Raw genomic sequence first — 16,898 nt, forward strand, 5'->3', positions numbered from 1 at the left:
TAAGGAGGTACTTTAGGACTATGTGAATATCCTCTATCATTAAATTTCTAATTTTATTAGTAAGGATTTAATTGATTCCTAGTCACTGCATTCAGTTAACAATTTTAATACTCAGACTTTCAGATTTAGCTGGTGATAGCCCCTTCAATCTGGCTTATGTGTTCTTTTTTTTTTTTGGGGGGGGGGGGGGTCCAGTCATGGGGCCTGAACTCTTGGCCTGGGCGCTGTCCCTCAGCTCTTTAGCTCAAGGCTAGCACTCTACCACTTGAGCCACAGCACCACTTCTGGCTTTTTTTCTTTTTGTTTATGTGGTGCTAAGGAATCAAACCAGGGCCTCAGGCATGCAAGGCAAGTGCTCTATCACTGAGCCACCTTCCCAGCCCCAAGCTTATGTGTTCTTTGACTTATTCTTAGAAAATATCTTTTGATATATGTGTCTAGTACCAGGGCTTGAACTCATGGTCTTGCACTCTGAAATAGCTTGCTTTGATGGTGCTCTACTATTTGTGCCATGCTTCAGTCCAGCTTTTTGCTAGTTATTTTGGAGATAGAGTATTGTGCACTTTTTTTACTAGGCTGGCTTCAAATTGCATTTAATAGCCCTCAGAAGTTATTTATTGCATGAATTTGTTAAGTGACCGCTAATCAGAGAAGGCAACACTGTTGGAAAATTCAAAATAATAACTGCAAAAGATGAGAGAAGAGAAATATTAAAGCATATTAATATGTTAAGGATGTAGGTCAGTGGTAGAGTGCTTGCATAGCATGTTTCAAGGCCTTGGATTCTACCTCATCACTGCAAAACAAAAAATAAAACAAAAAGCAGTCATCAAGATAAAAAGGACAAGAAACAAGGCAGGAATGCTGAATGTGGTAGTACTGATCTGTTTAGGAAACAATAAAAGTCATGAGGGGCTGAGAAGTTGGCTCAGTGGTAGAGCGCTTGCCTTGCATGCATGAGGCCCTGGGTTTGATTCCTCAGCACCACATAAGCAGAAAACAAAAAGCCGGAAGTGGTGCTATGGCTCAAGTGGTAGAGTGCTAGCCTTGAGCTGAAGAGCTGAGGGACAACGTCCAGGCCCAGAGTTCAGGCCCCACGACTGGACCCAAAAAAAATAAAGTAAAATAAAATTCATGACACCTATTTATATAAAATAGACATCTTACTGAGCCACACGCTCTTCTGTCTCTTGGATTCAATGAAATACCCATCATTATCTCAACATCCTTCTTCAATGAAATAGAAACAATCCAAAAATTTCTATGGAATAATAAAAGACCCCAAATAGCAAAAACAATCCTTAGCAGTGTTGGAGGAATATAATACCAAACTTCAAACTCTTATTACAAAGCTATAATAATCAAAACAGCTTGATACTGACATAAGAACAGACCTGAGGACTGGAATAGAACTGAAGACCCAGAAATGAACCTGCAGACTTATGGCCACCTAATCTTCAATAAGGGAGCCAAAAAAATAGTATGGAAGAAAGATAGCCTCTTCAGTAAATGGTATTGGCAAAACTGGTTAGTCATCTGTAGAAAATTAAAGATAGATCCTTATATATCACCCTGTACCAGAATCAATTCCAAATGGATCAAAGACCTTGAGGTAAAAGCAGATATCCTGAAAAAAATTACAGGAAGGAATAGGAGAAACTAGGTCTTAATAAAGACCCAGAAACACAACAAAATCGAAAGGTTGGACAAATGGGATTGCATGAAACTGCAGAGCTTCTGCATGGCAAAGGACATAGCTAGCAAGATCAATAGGAAGTTCACAGATTGGGAGAAGATCTTCACTAGCCATACAACAGACAAGGGCCTCATATCTAAAATATACTTAGAACTCAAAAAATTAAATCACCCAGAACAAATCCTCAAAGAAACAACTGCCCCATTAATAAATGGCTAAAGACTTAAAGAGAGACTTCTCCGAAGAGGAAATAAGAATGACCAATAGAATATGAAGAAATGCTCAACATCAATTCTCTCTAAGAATTCTAGAGTTTTATTTAGAGTTAGTGTCTTGTGTCCTCATTACTTCAAATGAATGCTGAGTTCTAGACAGTTGACAAAGCTTTTACAGAAGGCAGTGGAACTCTTAGGGAAAAAATGGAGCCCTATGAAAGTATATAGTATTTTCCTGAAGAAAAATATCTAGCTTATATTGTATACAAGGTTCTCCTGGGAATGCTGTCTGCTTTTAAGGTATTCACCAACACAATGTATGTTGTCTAATGTCATGCCAGGCTTCCTTCTGATTTTACATGTTATTTTTCTAGGAAGGCGCTGCAGCATATGCCTCCACTTTCTCTCTCACCAGGATCTGCAGACTTCTCAACTTTCTTATCTCCCAATGTTCTGGAAGAAGTGGACAGTTTCCTCATAAGGATAACTAGGTAAAAACAAGATTGATGAAATTTTCTTTGCATGCTTCTAAAATGTCCTATCTTAGTACTCAGTTGTGCTAACTTGAATATTTTTGTATTAAATTTTTTAGAAATTCCTTGTTTAAAAAAATGCTGGGCACTAATGGCTCACGCCTGCAATCCTAGATACTTAGGAGGCTGAGATCTGAGGATTGCAGTTCAGAAAGTCTGAGGATTGCAGTTCAGAAAGTCCGAGAGACTCTTATCTCCAATTAACTACCAGAACACTGGAAGTGGAACTGTGGCTCAAGTAATAGGGTGCCAGCCTTGAGCTGAAGAGCTGAGGGACAGCACCTAGGCCCAGAGTTCAAAACCCACAACCATCCCCCCCCCCCCCCCCAAAAAAAAGTGAGTCAGGTGATGGTGGCTCACACCTGTAATTCTAGCTCCTCAGGAGGTTTGATTCCCATGCAGGGAAGTTTGTAAGACTTCTCCAGTTAACCACCAAAGAAGCTGGAATAAAGCTGTGGCTCAAGTGGTAAAGCATTAGCTTTTTGCAAAAGAGCTTAGAGATAGCACTCAAGCCCTGCATTTAATCTCTAGGACAAAAAAGACTAATAGGATGAATTCTGTGACAGGGTAGAAGGCATGTATGCTTATTAGGTCTTTGAAAAAATTTAATCTTTAAAGATTGACACTAACCAGGTGCTGGCTCAAGTTGTAGAGCAAGCAAACCAATCAACTATGAGGCCATGAGTTCAAACTCTGGATCTCCCCTCTCCAAAAAAGAGAGATCATCAATAAAATGGTAGAGCAGAAGAGAAGGTAAAGTAATAGTTTTATCTGTCTAGAGACTATTTCCAAGCACTATCACCTAGCCTCAAGAATTAGAGGGCAGGAGGGGCTGGGAAGGTGTCTCAGTGGTAGAGTGCTTGCCTTGCATGCATGAGGCTCCGGATTCGATTCCTCAGCACCACATAAGCAGGAAAAAAAAAGCCAGAAGTGGCGCTGTGGCTCAAGTGGTAGAGCGCTAGCCTTGAGCTGAAGAGCTAAGGGACAGTGCCCAGGCCCAGAGTTCAGGCCCATGACCGGACCTCCCCCCCCCCAAAAAAAAAAAAAAAAACAATTAGAGGGCAGGGCTGGGAATGTGGCTTAGTGGTAGAGTGCTTGCCTAGCATGCACGAAGCCCTGGTCTCAATTCCTCAGTACCACATAAACAGAAAAAGTGAGAAGTGGCATTGTGGCTCAAGTGATAGAGTGCTAGCCTTGAGCAAAAGAAGCTCAGGGATGGTGCCCAGGCCCTAAATTCAAGCCCCAGGACTTGCAAAGAAAAAAAAAAGAGAGAGAGAAAGGGCAAAGCAGGTGCTGGTGTCCTCATGTTCATAGCCCTCACTGCTTAGGAGGCTAAGATCTGACTGATGATCTAGATTTGAAGCTCTCCCAGGCAGACAAATGCTTGAAACTGTATCTCCAATTAACCAGAAAAAATTCTAGACTGGAGGCCTTGCTCAAGTGGTAGAGTATGAGCCATGAACAACAATAAAGTCCAAGAGAGAGCACAGATACCCTACTATTGTCTCTTACATACATCCACACACACATCCACATCCACACACACATCTACACACACAGACACACAAATTAAGGGGAACCAAGTGCTGGTGGCTTACAGGCTCACACTTGTTATTCTACTTGAGAAGCTGAGATAGGAGGCTTGCGGTTTGAAGCCAGCCCAGGCAGAAAAGTTTGTGAGACTCTTTATCTCTAGTTAACCAACAAAATACTGGAAGCAAAAAGCTCAAGTGGTCGATGCTAGCTTTGAACAAAAAACTAAAAGAGACTTCTAGGCCTAGTTTAAGCCCCAGTACTAGCACACACATGAAACAGAGGGGTAAAGAGGTTAGGCCTACAATTCAATTAAAAGTATCTCCAAGTGTAGAATACATGACTTTGTTTACCCTCCTTCCTAGTCAGTGCCTCTCACTCACTTTTTATGCAGTGCGAATAGCCTGACTGTCTAAGTAATCTTAGTAGCTTAACAGAAGGGAGCACTTAGTATTGGGACACTCAGATTTTTTCAGTGTGTCCTTAAGACTCCTACTATATTATACAGGACTAGCAGACCAGTCTGTATCCAGATAGTCCTAAAAGTTAGTGTGTTGGGAGAAAATGAGGGAGGAAGTGACTCTTCAAAAAGAAATATACTCAATATCTGACATATAACTGCAACCCCTCTGTACATTGCCTTTACAATAAAAAAATTTAAAGTATGATGTATTTATAAAGTGTAAAAGTTGCAGATCTAAAATTTATTTCAGATTTTCTATACTTATAAGAAATATGCCCTCGGGGCTGGGAAGTTGGCTCAGTGGTAGAAGCGCTTGCCTTGCATGCCTGAGGCCCTGGGTTCGATTCCTCAGCACCACATAAGCAATAGGAAAAAAGCCGGAAGTGGTGCTGTGGCTCAAGTGGTGGAGTGCTAGCCTTGAGCTGAAGAGCTGAGGGACAGCGCCCAGGCCCAGAGTTCAGGCCCCACGACCGGACCCAAAAAAAAAAAAAGAGAGAGAAATATGCCCTCAACTCCTTGGCTAAACTAGTTTATCACCAAAACTTTCTAATAACAGAGATTGCAGCAGCTCATTTGTCTTTAACTTAGAATCATTTTTTTATTTTTTTATTTTTTTTGGTCGGTCGTGGGCCTGAACTCTGGGCCTGGGCACTGTCCCTCAGCTCTTCAGCTCAAAGCAAGCACTCTACCACTTGAGCCATAGCACCACTTTGGCTTTTTTTGTTTTGTTTTCATAATGATTATTTTTTTTTTAATTTTATTTTATTTGAGAACATACTGTACAGAGGGGTTACAATTACATGGGCAGGATAATGCATACATTTCTTACCAAGCATTGCAGCCTCCTCCTTTGTTTACCTAACTTCACCCACTTTGGCTTTTTTGTTTATGTGGTGCTGAGGAATCGAACCCAGGGCCTCATGCATGCAAGGCAAGCACTCTACCACTGAGCCACCTTCCCAGCCCCAGAATCATTTATATTTATAGATTGTACAGAAGTGTGTATCTACTTCCCTTGCTGAGTTAATTTAGTTTTCTCATAGGTGCTAGAGGCCTAGCTCAAGTGGTAGAGCACCTGCCTAGCAAGTGCAAGATCCTGAATTAAAACCCCAGTATCATTGGGCACTGGTTGTTCAAGCCTAATCCTTGCTACTCAGGAGATTGATATCTGAGGATTGAGGTTCAGTCCAGGCAGATATATTCAAGAGATTTTTATTAACCAGCAAAAAGTTTCAAGAGGCGGTATGGCTCAAGTGGCAAAGCACTAGCCTTAGGCAAAAAACTAAGCAAGAGTACAAAGCTTGCCAGGAACCAGTGGCTCATGCCTGTAATCCTAGCTCTCGGGAGACTGAGATCTGAGGATCACAGTTCAAAGCCAGCCTAGACAGGAAAGTCTGTGAGACTCTTATATCCAATAAACCACCAGAAAACCAGAAGTGGCACTGTGGCTCAAGTGGTAGAGTGCTTGCCTTGAGCTAAAGAGCTGAGGGACAGCACCCAGGCCCAGAGTTCAAGCCCGACCAAAAAAAAAAGAGTACAAGGCTTTTAATTCAAGCCATATTACCAGTACAAATGCAAAGAAACAACAACAAAAAACCTAGTATGGCCAAAATACATATTTCTACAAAAAGGATTTTGGTCTGATCAAGAAGCAGTCGACATGTAAAAAGATATATGTTAATTGTAACTCTTGTATAACCATTTGAAGATATAAATATATAAATTTTAAAGATATATATAATTTAAAGAATTTTCAAAAGGTATTTCTTTTTTTAAAAAGCATATGGCAATAATTTTAAGCATAATTCCTTTATTTCTTGGGAGTATTGCAGGATAGTGATATTTAGCTAAAGTCAAACACATTTTAACTATCACAAGGTGAATTGTCATTATCATGGTCTATAAAGCTTATGAACTCTACGAACTTTGACAATACAACTATTTCTTCCAAATAAGGTGATGTGTACATTTCTTTCCTTTTACTTAGTGTGAGCTGTTCTTCTTTCTTTCATATTATTACCTTCCTCTCATTGCTGTCCTTGAGTTTAAAGCATAATTTTATTTATTGGCTTGAACTAATGTTACATGGGCTTGAACTATTTCAATTGTTTTCATAGTTTTAGTAAGTGAACAGTTTGTTTTTTTTCTTTTCTTTTCTTTTTAGCTGCTGTTCTACTCCACAGGTAGAACTGACTCTGCTGGCCTTTGCACTGGCAAGAGGAAGTGTTGCCAAAGTGATGAGTTCTTTGTGCACCATCATTGACCAACTGGACACACAGTATGATGCCCTGTCCCTCATTTCATCCATGGCATCTGTCAGACAGAACCTGCTTCTTAAATATGGTAAATGACCTGAGCATGAGGAAGATACCAGCAATGGATAAATCATAAAGCCATCCTTACTCTATGCCCTTCTGGCATCTTCTGGTCTTTCAAGGCAATTCATAGACTAGACCTTTATCCCTGGGTTAGCATACCATTTGAGTGTGGGCTTTTGGTTGAAGTTAGTAGAGGGAAGGGAGATGTTCATAGTTTGTAATTATGGCAGGGTCAGAAGAGGACATCCGAGTGTCTCTTAGTAGTCTTCCAACATTTGCTCATGCAGTCATTAAGTGTAGTGCCCCTTTGAACAATCATCTTTGGGGACATACTGGAGTGTGTCATAATGTAGGTCAAGAAGTTTTGAGGGCTGGGAAGGTGGCTCAGTGGTAGAGCGCTTGCCTTGCATGCATAAGGCCCTGGGTTCGATTCCTCAGCACCACATAAGCAAAAAGAAAAAAGCCGGAAGTGGCTCTGTGGCTCAAGTGGTAGAGCACTAGCCTTTTGCTGAAGAGCTGAGGGACAGTGCCCAGGCCCAGAGTTCTGGACCCACGACCAGACCCCTCTCCCCCTCCCCCAAAAAAAAAAAAAGAAGTTTTGAAAGTTGGAAAACTTACCATCTGGAAGGAAGAAACTTGCCGAAACTTGGTACAAAGAAATCCTTGGCTTAGAATACATCCCTCTGAAGTTCATCATGTCTCCACTTTCCCTGGACCCACTAGCAATCAGTCTTAGCACTTTGTCACTGAGCTAAGATGGGTTCAGACCCCTAATCCCTCTCAACCCAAGAACCTACAAAGTTGTTCCCAAATACTATACTTGGCAATGTGGTTAAAAACTTACTTGCTGTCCTGGTCTCTAGTGGTAAAGTTTCTGTCCACAAATTCAGTATTAGATCCCATCCTCTCCAGTAATAGAAATGTTATTAGGGTATTTATACCATGGTGTTTGTGCCTGTGTTTTACTGTGACTTCATTTGTTGATTTATATTTAATTTTTAAAGGCAGACAATCATCCTTCTAGTTTTTTCCTACATTTGGAAGAGTCTTCTCTTAAAGAAGAGGAGACCTAGAGTGTGCATGGCTCAATGGGAAGGATAGGCGTTAATGTAGAAGCTGAAGTGTTCTCTAGAAAAGTTTACTTATACAGATCAGTGGTTGTTCAGATAGTGGGGGATAGGGAAGGGTTGCGCAAGGGATTATACATTATTAGTAAAGATCTTAATTGTGGGGCTGGGAAGGTGGCTCAGTGGTAGAGTGCTTGCCTTGTATGTATGAGGCCCTGGGTTCAATACCTCAGCACCACATAAGCAGAAAAAGCCAGAAGTAGTGCTGTAGCTCAAGTAGTAGAGCACTAGCCTTGAGCTGATAGAGCTGAGGGATGTACCCAGGCTGAGTTCAGGCCCTACAACTGGCAAATAAACAAAAACAAAAGTCTAATTCTGGATTCTGTAATAGATTAATAAGTATTTCTTATATAATGGAAGGAAAATCATTTTCTTTTTTTTTGGGGGGGGGGGGGTCCAGTCGTGGGGCCTGAACTCTGGGCCTGGGCACTGTCCCTCAGTTCTTCAGCTCAAGGCTAGTGCTCTACCACTTGAGCCACAGCACCACTTCCGGCTTTTTTCTTTTTGCTTATGTGGTGCTGAAGAATCGAACCCAGGTCCTCATGCATGCAAGGCAAGCGCTCTACCACTGAGCCACCTTCCCAGCCCCAGGAAAGTCATTTTCAATCATCTTTGATGATCTTCTTTGTTGATCAGTCATCTTTGGTTGATTCTTGAAATGTTCAAAATTTTCCTAGAGATGTTTTAAAGAACTAGGATTAAAATATTAAATGCAAATCTAATAAAACTGATTATTGGCTTCAAAAAAGTGTCTTAGCAATTCCAAAGGTATACTGAGTGTATAGTAATAATGTATATGTGTTCTTTCTGAAGTGATCTAGAGACTGATTAGAAAAGCTCAAGGACATAGTTATACTTTTCCTCTTTCAGGAAAACAGAAGAATAGTATCAACTTTAGCGTAATATTGTTCTGTTTTAGTTTTTAAATAGTCAGACTTTTTAGTCAGTACTCTGCATGACCATAGGCACATTCTTAGTTTTCATTTCTTCATAGAGCCAACTTAAGAGTTACCTTCTTTTTTTTTGACGGTTATAGGGCTTGAACTCTGGCCTGGGCACTGTCCCTCAGCTTTTCAGCTCAAGGCGAGCGTTCTATGACTTGAGTCACAGTGCCACTTCCGGTTTTCTGGTGGTTAATGGGAGATAAGATTCTCACAGCCTTTCCTGCCCAGGATAGCTTTGAACCGAAATCCTCAGATCTCAGCCTCCTGAGTAGCTAGGATTACAGGCATGAGCCACCGATGCCCAGCTAAGTTGCCTTCTTTTCTTTGGTCAGGTAAACCTCTTCAGTTGACTCTTCAGGCTTGTGATGTCAAAGGAAAAGAAGACAAGTCAGGACCTGAAAACCTCCTTGTGGAACCATGGACAAGGGATGGTGAGTGATGGGTCCATCTATTTGTAGTGTAGAAGTAGGTAAGCTGTGAAGCCACTTCTGGTGTGAGTGACTTTCAGATGTGTAGTCTTCGCCTTAGCTTGTTTTTAGTTGGTGATATTTCTGAACACTTACTCCTGTTTAACTGTAAGCTGTCTCAGTACTAATGACCTGTATAAATGTGCAAATATTCAAGAGCCTGAGGGCTATTTAACACTGCAGTTCTGAAAGCATGCACATGGATTTCTCTTGGAGTAGAAATACTATTTTTGTCTATGTTTAAGTTTAGTTTCTCTTTCGGTTGTGTTAGCTTAAAGTATTAAGAAACACAGTGGCTCAGTACCATACTGCTGGAAACATAATGAGGCAGGCATTTTCCAATACATATGCTGTATTGAGAGGAAGACTCTTTTGTCCCCTGAAAAGAAAATGTAACCCAGGCACATGGGTTACAAAGACCACATGGACAAGGTCACATAGAGGAAAAGATTTATTGCTAGTAGAGCTGACAAGGCCAAGTTCTCATGAGGAAAGGGAAAAAAAATGGCACCATCTGGCTCCTTAGAGGCCTCTTTTACACAGCTGAGGGCTGAAGGTGTTTTACCTGAGGCAGAAGGTGGGAGGTGCCTCATCTGCCCCACAGGTGCCGCCATCGAAGATGGAGCTTAGGCCTGTGAAGGGGCATTTGCTGACTTACATTTCCCCCCTTTTTGGTTTAATATGCAGTACCATGCAGGGAGTGTGGGCAAAGGTTTTCTCTTCTGGAGCTACTTCTTGCTGAGAGGGGGCACTGTAGCCATTCGGGGGAGAGTCAGGTACTGTACATAAAGCTGATCAAGGTCTTGATGGTCAAGGGATTTTACTTGTCCGCGGCAGGGCCCTCTGGTTCCTCAGTGACTGGAGATAGGGGTCTGGTTGGCTCGGAGGTACATGAGGGTCCGTTAGGCAGGTGATGTTTAACGTGGCAGATGTGAATCCAGTGTGGACCTACAAGGCTGTGGGAGTATAGAGAGATACTAAGTAGGGTCCCTCCCACTTAGCAGAGAGCTTGGTGGAACCAGGTGCCCTTGCAGGTAATTTCTTGAAATATACACTAGGTGCCAGCATTGATAGGACTCAGGAAGAAGTTTAGTTTGGAGGAAGGAGAGAAAGAAAGAGAAGCATCAACATAGCTGACCTCCTTTAACCTGCCCCACCACCTACAGAAGTTTGATAGATCCCGTATAAATACCAAGATCCAGTGTCCCATGAATGGGCCATGTGGACTTATTGTCCAGTGGATATTCAGGCCAGATCTCGGTACAGAAGTATATGAGCTCCTGTAAATCAATGTCAGATTCAAGTTGAAGCTCTTTTATTTAAGAGACAACCCAAGGGGAAGTCCTGAGGAATGTCAGGAATATTAGATTGTGTCTCACTCATGGTAAGTGACCTGGGACCAAAAGCTTGCTGCAGAGTGTCCTCGGCAGTGCAGTTTGGCTCAAAAATTGGGAAACAACCAGTAGGAAATGTCATCACGTTTCTCCATGGTGTCCCTCAGCCGTGTAGGACTTCAGAAATATGACTTAGATACTTGGCCAAGTTTTTCTGAGGGGCAGGGAGGGAGGGGCAGGGGGAGGACCTTGAAGCCCCTTGACAGATGCACTGAGCCTGCACAGTGAAATCTAAGCCTCTAGATTCTTTATTACCTGGAGGTAGGACGTTTTAGCCGCTGGCAGATATGTAGGAGGCGTTCGGTCAGTAGGAAACAAGCTCGGCGGTCTTTTGAGTTTGCCTAGGACCGTGGGTTAGGTCCTAGGGTTGCTGGCAGGGCCCTTCCGGTTGTTGGGGGGAATGAATCCACTGGGGAGCCTATCCCCATATGGGCCACCAAAATGAAAGGAAAATGTAAAGGCAGAAAGTAATCCAAAAGACCACCTGGACAAGGTCACATTGAGGAAAAGATTTATTGCCAGCAGAGTTGACAAGGCCAAGTTCTCTTGAGGAAAGGGAGAAAACGGCGCCATCTGGCTCCTTGAAGGCCCCTTTTACACAGCTGAGGGCTGGTGGTGTTTTATCTGAGGCAGAAGGTGGAGGTGCCTCCCCTGCCCCACAGGTGCTGCCATGGAGTGCTTGCCTTGCATGCATGAGGCCCTGGGTTCGATTCCTTAGCACCACATAAGCAGAAAAAGCTGGAAGTGGTGCTGTGGCTCTAGTGGTAGAGCACTAGCCTTAAGCTGAAAAGCTGAAGGACAGCACATAGGCCCAGAGTTCAGGCCCCATGACTGACCAAAAAAATAAAAAAATAAGAATAAAATAAAAATCAAAGTAGAGGTGTGCCAACTTTGAGGATGGCCCTGAATTCAAGCTGTTGACTCTTCTTAGCCTGAGTGTTTATGAGTCTTTTTTTCTTCCATCTTTGTGGCTACCAGTATCCTCCATATTCCTTTGTGGTAGTCTCTGTAATGCTTTGAATCTTTTTTTCTTTTTTCATACTTTCTATTGTTATCATAAAGGTGATGTACAGAGGGGTTACAGTTACATAAGTCAGATAAAAGAATATTTCCTTTTGAACAATGTTACCCTTTCCCTTGCTTTGAATCTTGATGATTCAATAAAGAATGTATAATGTTCTAGCACTTAATATGAAAATGGCCTCTGCGAATGTATTATTTAGTGCGGTACCCATCATAATCACAATGTCATTCTTCATCAAGATAGGGAAAACAATCAAAAAAAAATTCATATAGAACCAAAGACCCAAATAGCCAAAACAGATTTTAGGGAGAGGGGAGCAAAATCAGAAGTATCCCAGTTCCAGACCTCAAACTTTACTAGGAGCTTTAATAACAAAAACAGCAAAAGCCTGAAGACCAATGGAACAAACTGGAAGAACCAGAAATTACCCATATACTTACAGTCATCTGATATTTGACAAGGAAACCAAAAATATGTGTTGGAACATATTTCCCAACAAATGATGTTGGGAAAACGGAACATCTATATGTAGAAAACTGAAATTGGATCCCTGTCTGTCACCTTTCACTAGTGTCAACATAAAATGGATCAAAGACTTGAATATCGGACCTGAAAACTTGAAACTTTGAAACTACTGGAAGGAGTAGAAGAAACATTAGATTTAGTGGCCTAGGGAGGAACTTTATGAGTAATATACCAGGGCTTAAACTTAGGACCTCCTAAGCTCTCACTCAGCCTTTTCTTATTCTGCCACTTGAGCCTTGCCTCTAGTCGTATAATTGATTCTTTTAAATACAGTTATCCAAACATCTGGGAAAGGTGACAGATCAATAATTGGGATGGATTTTAGTAATAATACATTTTTTTGGTATTTTAGTTTCTTGAACTTGTCTGTAGAATCATATGACAGAATCATGTAATAACTTGTCTCTGAATTTAATTTTCTTGGATTTTGGTGACAAATTTTGCATATTGTCTTACAGAGATTTGACCTCATAAATCTTTGGTTTGTCAAACTCTATACTAAGCATAAAATTGATTTTTGTCTTTCATCTTGATAAACATAATGGTTAAGAATAGTTTAGAGAGAAAAAGGGAAGGGGTGACATTGTACAAAAAGAAATGTACTTTTGCCTGGTGCTGGTTGGCTCCTGCCTGTAGTCCTAGCTACTCAGGAGACTGAGATCTGAGGATCACTATTCAAAGCTAGCTTGGGCTGAAAAGTCCCCAAGAGACTCTTAATCTCTAATGAACAACCAGGAAACAGGAAGTGGTTCTGTGGCTCAAAGTGGCATCCTGCAAGCCTTCAGCAAAAGAGTTCAGTGACAGTACTCAAGCCCTGAGTTTAAGCCCCGACCAGAGAGAGACTCTACCTGACTTACATAACTGTAACCTCTCTGTTCATCTTTAGAATAACTAAAATTTTTTTTTAAAAAAAGAATAGGGTCCTGGGGAGAATGGTTATCTGGCACTGACTTGAACATTTGTATGTGCTGTATCATTTGGATTTTAAAAAAGACATTCTTGAGTCTAACAGAAGAGCTTTTAGTGAGTTGTTAAAGAACAAAGCAAATGATGACTCCCTTACTAATATAAATGATTACATGTCAGATTTCTTATGAATTAATGAAGATACCCATAAGATATTCCTAAAAAGAACAAAAAAAGTTCAAGAGAATTGAGATACACAGACCAAGAGGAATGTTGAAATTCATTTACAATTAGCTAGGAATTTGCTCAGCATCTATAAAGAATGACCACCTTTATTTCCTCAGAAAATAATTTTTATTTCTGTGAGAACATTTGTATTATTATCAATATTGTACAACTGACAGAAATATAAAATAGCTAAGAAACAAGAAAAGGTGGAGATGAATTTAATTTTGGTATTAATTGTATTAGGAAGAGTACTCAGTAATTTTTTGCCCATTTCAGTGTCTTTCACAGTCTTCCCCAACAGAATGCTCTAGAAGCTAACTAGTCCCTTTTTTTTCAGCCTCTAAACTTGCTTACCTTCATCAGCCCTATTAACTTAGTCAAACATAAGTCATTATTTTAGGTATGGCCGAGGAAGATGATTGTCCAGTTTTCATTCTCTCTGATTTAAAGTCACAGCCTTATGTAATTCTAGCTACAAGGAGGGAAGCAAGAAAGCTGGCCTAGGATCAAAGCACAAGAGCCTATCTGAAAAATAAGCAAAAAGGAATGGGGCCATGGCTTAAGTGATAGAGTGCCTGAGTGCCCTAACATCAACGCCAGTTCCACCAGAAATATAAAACAATAAAGGTCATATTATTTATAAACATATTATTTATAAACATTGTTCAGGTGGTTGTGTCTATACAAAGAGGTAAAAAAAAATTGTGTGATGCTACTAAATATGCTATATTTTTCTTCCAAATAGGCTAGTTATCCTTTGCTTTTGTTGATCTTAAACCTTAGGGTTTTAAACTCCTAATTTTTCTTTTTTTCAGGTTTTCTTACAGAGACTGGAAAAACCAGAGCAAGTACTATTTTTTCTACAGGAACTGAGTCTGCCTTCCAAGTTACACAGATAAGAATTATGGTAATTCTCCTATGTTCTTTTTACTACTTTTGGGTAATATATTACATATCAGCGGTCCATATCATTGATTTTTTTATTAGGTATTTGTTATTACTTTGTCTCAAGCCTATAACAGAAGTGAGGGATATAAACATGGATATCTTTGTAATTCTTTGAAGAGTCTGTAAGGATGGAGAAAGTGAAGGAACATTCCTTGGGAAGTAGCCTTGTTTTTCCATGACTTGATATATATTCAGAATTATTTCATTGGTTTTGTTTTGCATCATGTGGTTAAAATTTAACTGTATTAATTGGAAGCAGAAGTTTTGCCCCTTTCATGTTTCTTGTTGTCGGTTTCCAGGTTCGACGTGGTGGTATTGGTGCTCAATGTGGGCTGGTATTTGCTTATAACTCATCTTCTGATAAATTTAATGCAGAAGAACACTTCAAACGCTTTGAAAAATACGACAGATGGAAACTTCAGGAGCTCAGGCAATTTGTAAAACACAGGTAAGAACTAAAATCTGTGTGCTTAATAAGAATGTGTCTAACTGAACACTGGTGGTATACACCTATAATCCAAGCTATTTGGGAGCCTGAGATCTGAGGATTGAAGCTCAAAGCCAGGCTGATCAGGAAAGTCTCTGAGATTCTTTTTTTTTTTTTTTAACTTTTTTTTTGGATCGGTCATGGGGCCTGAATTCTGGGCCTGGGCACTATCCCTCAGCTCTTCAGCTCAAGGCTAGTGCTCTACCACTTGAGCCACAGTGCCACTTCTGGCTTTTTTTTTTTTTTTTCCTGTTTACATGGTGCTAAGGAATCGAACCCAGGGCCTCATGCATATAAGGCAAGCACTCTACCACTGAGCCACCTTCCCAGCCCCGAGATTCTTATCTCTAATTAACCACCAAAAATCTGGAAGTGGAGCTGTGGCTCAAGTAGTAAAGTTTTAACCTTGAGCAAAACAACTCATGGACAGTTCCCAGCCACCTTCCCCTCCCCCCCGCAATGAAGTGTCTGTTCTCTTATTATTGAGCTGTGCTTTCTTGTCTTTATAAAACAAGTGTCACTATCTTACTTCAATGGCCATAGCATCCATTATTTCTAGTATTATGTGCAAAGATGACTAAAGTAAAATTTATTCATAGCTTATTCAAACCCTTTCATCACAGGTACCATCTTCATAATAGTTGAGGAATAATGTACGCTTGTATCAGGGAAACCTGAGGTCTTCAATGTTACCTGCCCCTGGAAAATTTACCCCACCTCTGCTCCCTCTGCTTTTATTGAAAATATTTATGAATCACCTATGATTAAACAAGGTACAACAGTGAGGAAGGTGGCACAGCCCTACTGTAGAGAGTTTTTTGTGTAGTGCAGGAGGCAGACACCAAGCCTAAGAGACAGTCACCTAAGGAGTGCTATGTAGGAGGGTGCTGGGAGCAGAGAGCCTCAATTGATCAAGGAAATCATGAATGATGAGTTATAGTTAACTAGCTGCTTAAAGAGGAAGAGTGATTGAGCAAAGAGAAAACCTGGCATAAGGACCCACTAAAGGAGCTGGTAGCTGTGCCAAATATGACTGAGATATATGGAGGAAGAGTGGCAAGAGACAGAGTTGGAGAGCTGGGAAAGGCCAAGACAGTTAAGGTTTGTTTTGGATCTTTGACTTTATCCTTAAAGCAAAGTATGATTGGGAGGAGAGCAAGCAGGAGGGTGGGTAGAGCAGGTTGTAGAAGAGTTTTGAGAGATGGAGTGAGGAGATGAACCGTATGCTTTAGAGGAGCTACTGTGGCTTGTGGTATGGCAGCATGGTTGAAAGAGAGCAAGTATGGGGCATAAGAGGAGGCTGACAGGCTCAGGAAATCAGAAGTACAGTATATGAGTGAGGTGGCTCCTAGAAGTTGAAACTGCAAGCCACAGAGGCTGACTGATCACAGGAGAGGGAAGAAGGTACTGAATCTGGGGTTTTAGCTTGAACAGATGGAAGACTTAGCACCTTTCTCCAGGAGAGAAAACGCTTGGGGGAGAAGGAGGTTTGTAGGGTAGCTAATGAACTCAGTAATGGTCCTGCTGAGTTTGACATCCTAGGGGACCTTTGTGGTGTCTAGGTGTGTCAGATGGACAAATAAGTCAGGAGCAGGAGCGTGGAGGAGAAACTTATTCTTCAGAGATAGACATAATAATTAAAGTTGTACTTTAAATTGTCAGGCATAGTAGTACATAACTGTAATCCTAGCACTTTGCCAGCCTGGGTTACCTAGAAAGACCCTATAAGAATGCATGGACTGGGAAGAGATGATAACTTAAGTCATTGTGTTGCAACACCAAGATTTAAGGACCAAAGAGAAAAACTTACCCGGAGAAGTAGTGGAAAAGCCAGAGCTGTATACCCAAGAAGCCAAGGAAAAAGAAGCAGGGAATGGCTGTGCTTTCCAGTGTGACATAGTCAGCAAGATAACAAGTAGGTCTGTTGGATATAGCCATAGACGTCATTGGTGATCCCTTGAAGGGTATTGCCCCTTCCCTAAACCCTTCCCCACCTGCTGCTAACTTACTTTCAAGACTCATGGAGCAGGGTCTAGACTCCATTTGTGGTACTGGATTTTACAAGTGACAAGTGTTGGATTTAATAGAAT

The 16,898-nt window shown here is 41.1% G+C and overlaps 1 protein-coding gene across 2 annotated transcripts in view; it reads left to right on the forward strand.

Moving 5' to 3' along the window:
* Positions 1–16,898, forward strand: part of Zzef1 (zinc finger ZZ-type and EF-hand domain containing 1) — a 156,363-nt gene that overhangs the window by 35,254 nt on the left and 104,211 nt on the right. For both annotated transcript variants that reach the window (XM_042699424.1, XM_042699425.1), the window contains exons 7-11: positions 2,286–2,402; positions 6,605–6,783; positions 9,162–9,260; positions 14,189–14,280; positions 14,621–14,769. In XM_042699424.1, the coding sequence (XP_042555358.1) occupies positions 2,286–2,402; positions 6,605–6,783; positions 9,162–9,260; positions 14,189–14,280; positions 14,621–14,769 (636 nt within the window). The remainder of the gene's footprint in view (positions 1–2,285; positions 2,403–6,604; positions 6,784–9,161; positions 9,261–14,188; positions 14,281–14,620; positions 14,770–16,898) is intronic.

Source organism: Dipodomys spectabilis, unplaced genomic scaffold, assembly GCF_019054845.1.
Source record: "Dipodomys spectabilis isolate Male_0828 unplaced genomic scaffold, ASM1905484v1 ptg000250l, whole genome shotgun sequence".
NCBI classification, from domain to species: domain Eukaryota; kingdom Metazoa; phylum Chordata; class Mammalia; order Rodentia; family Heteromyidae; genus Dipodomys; species Dipodomys spectabilis.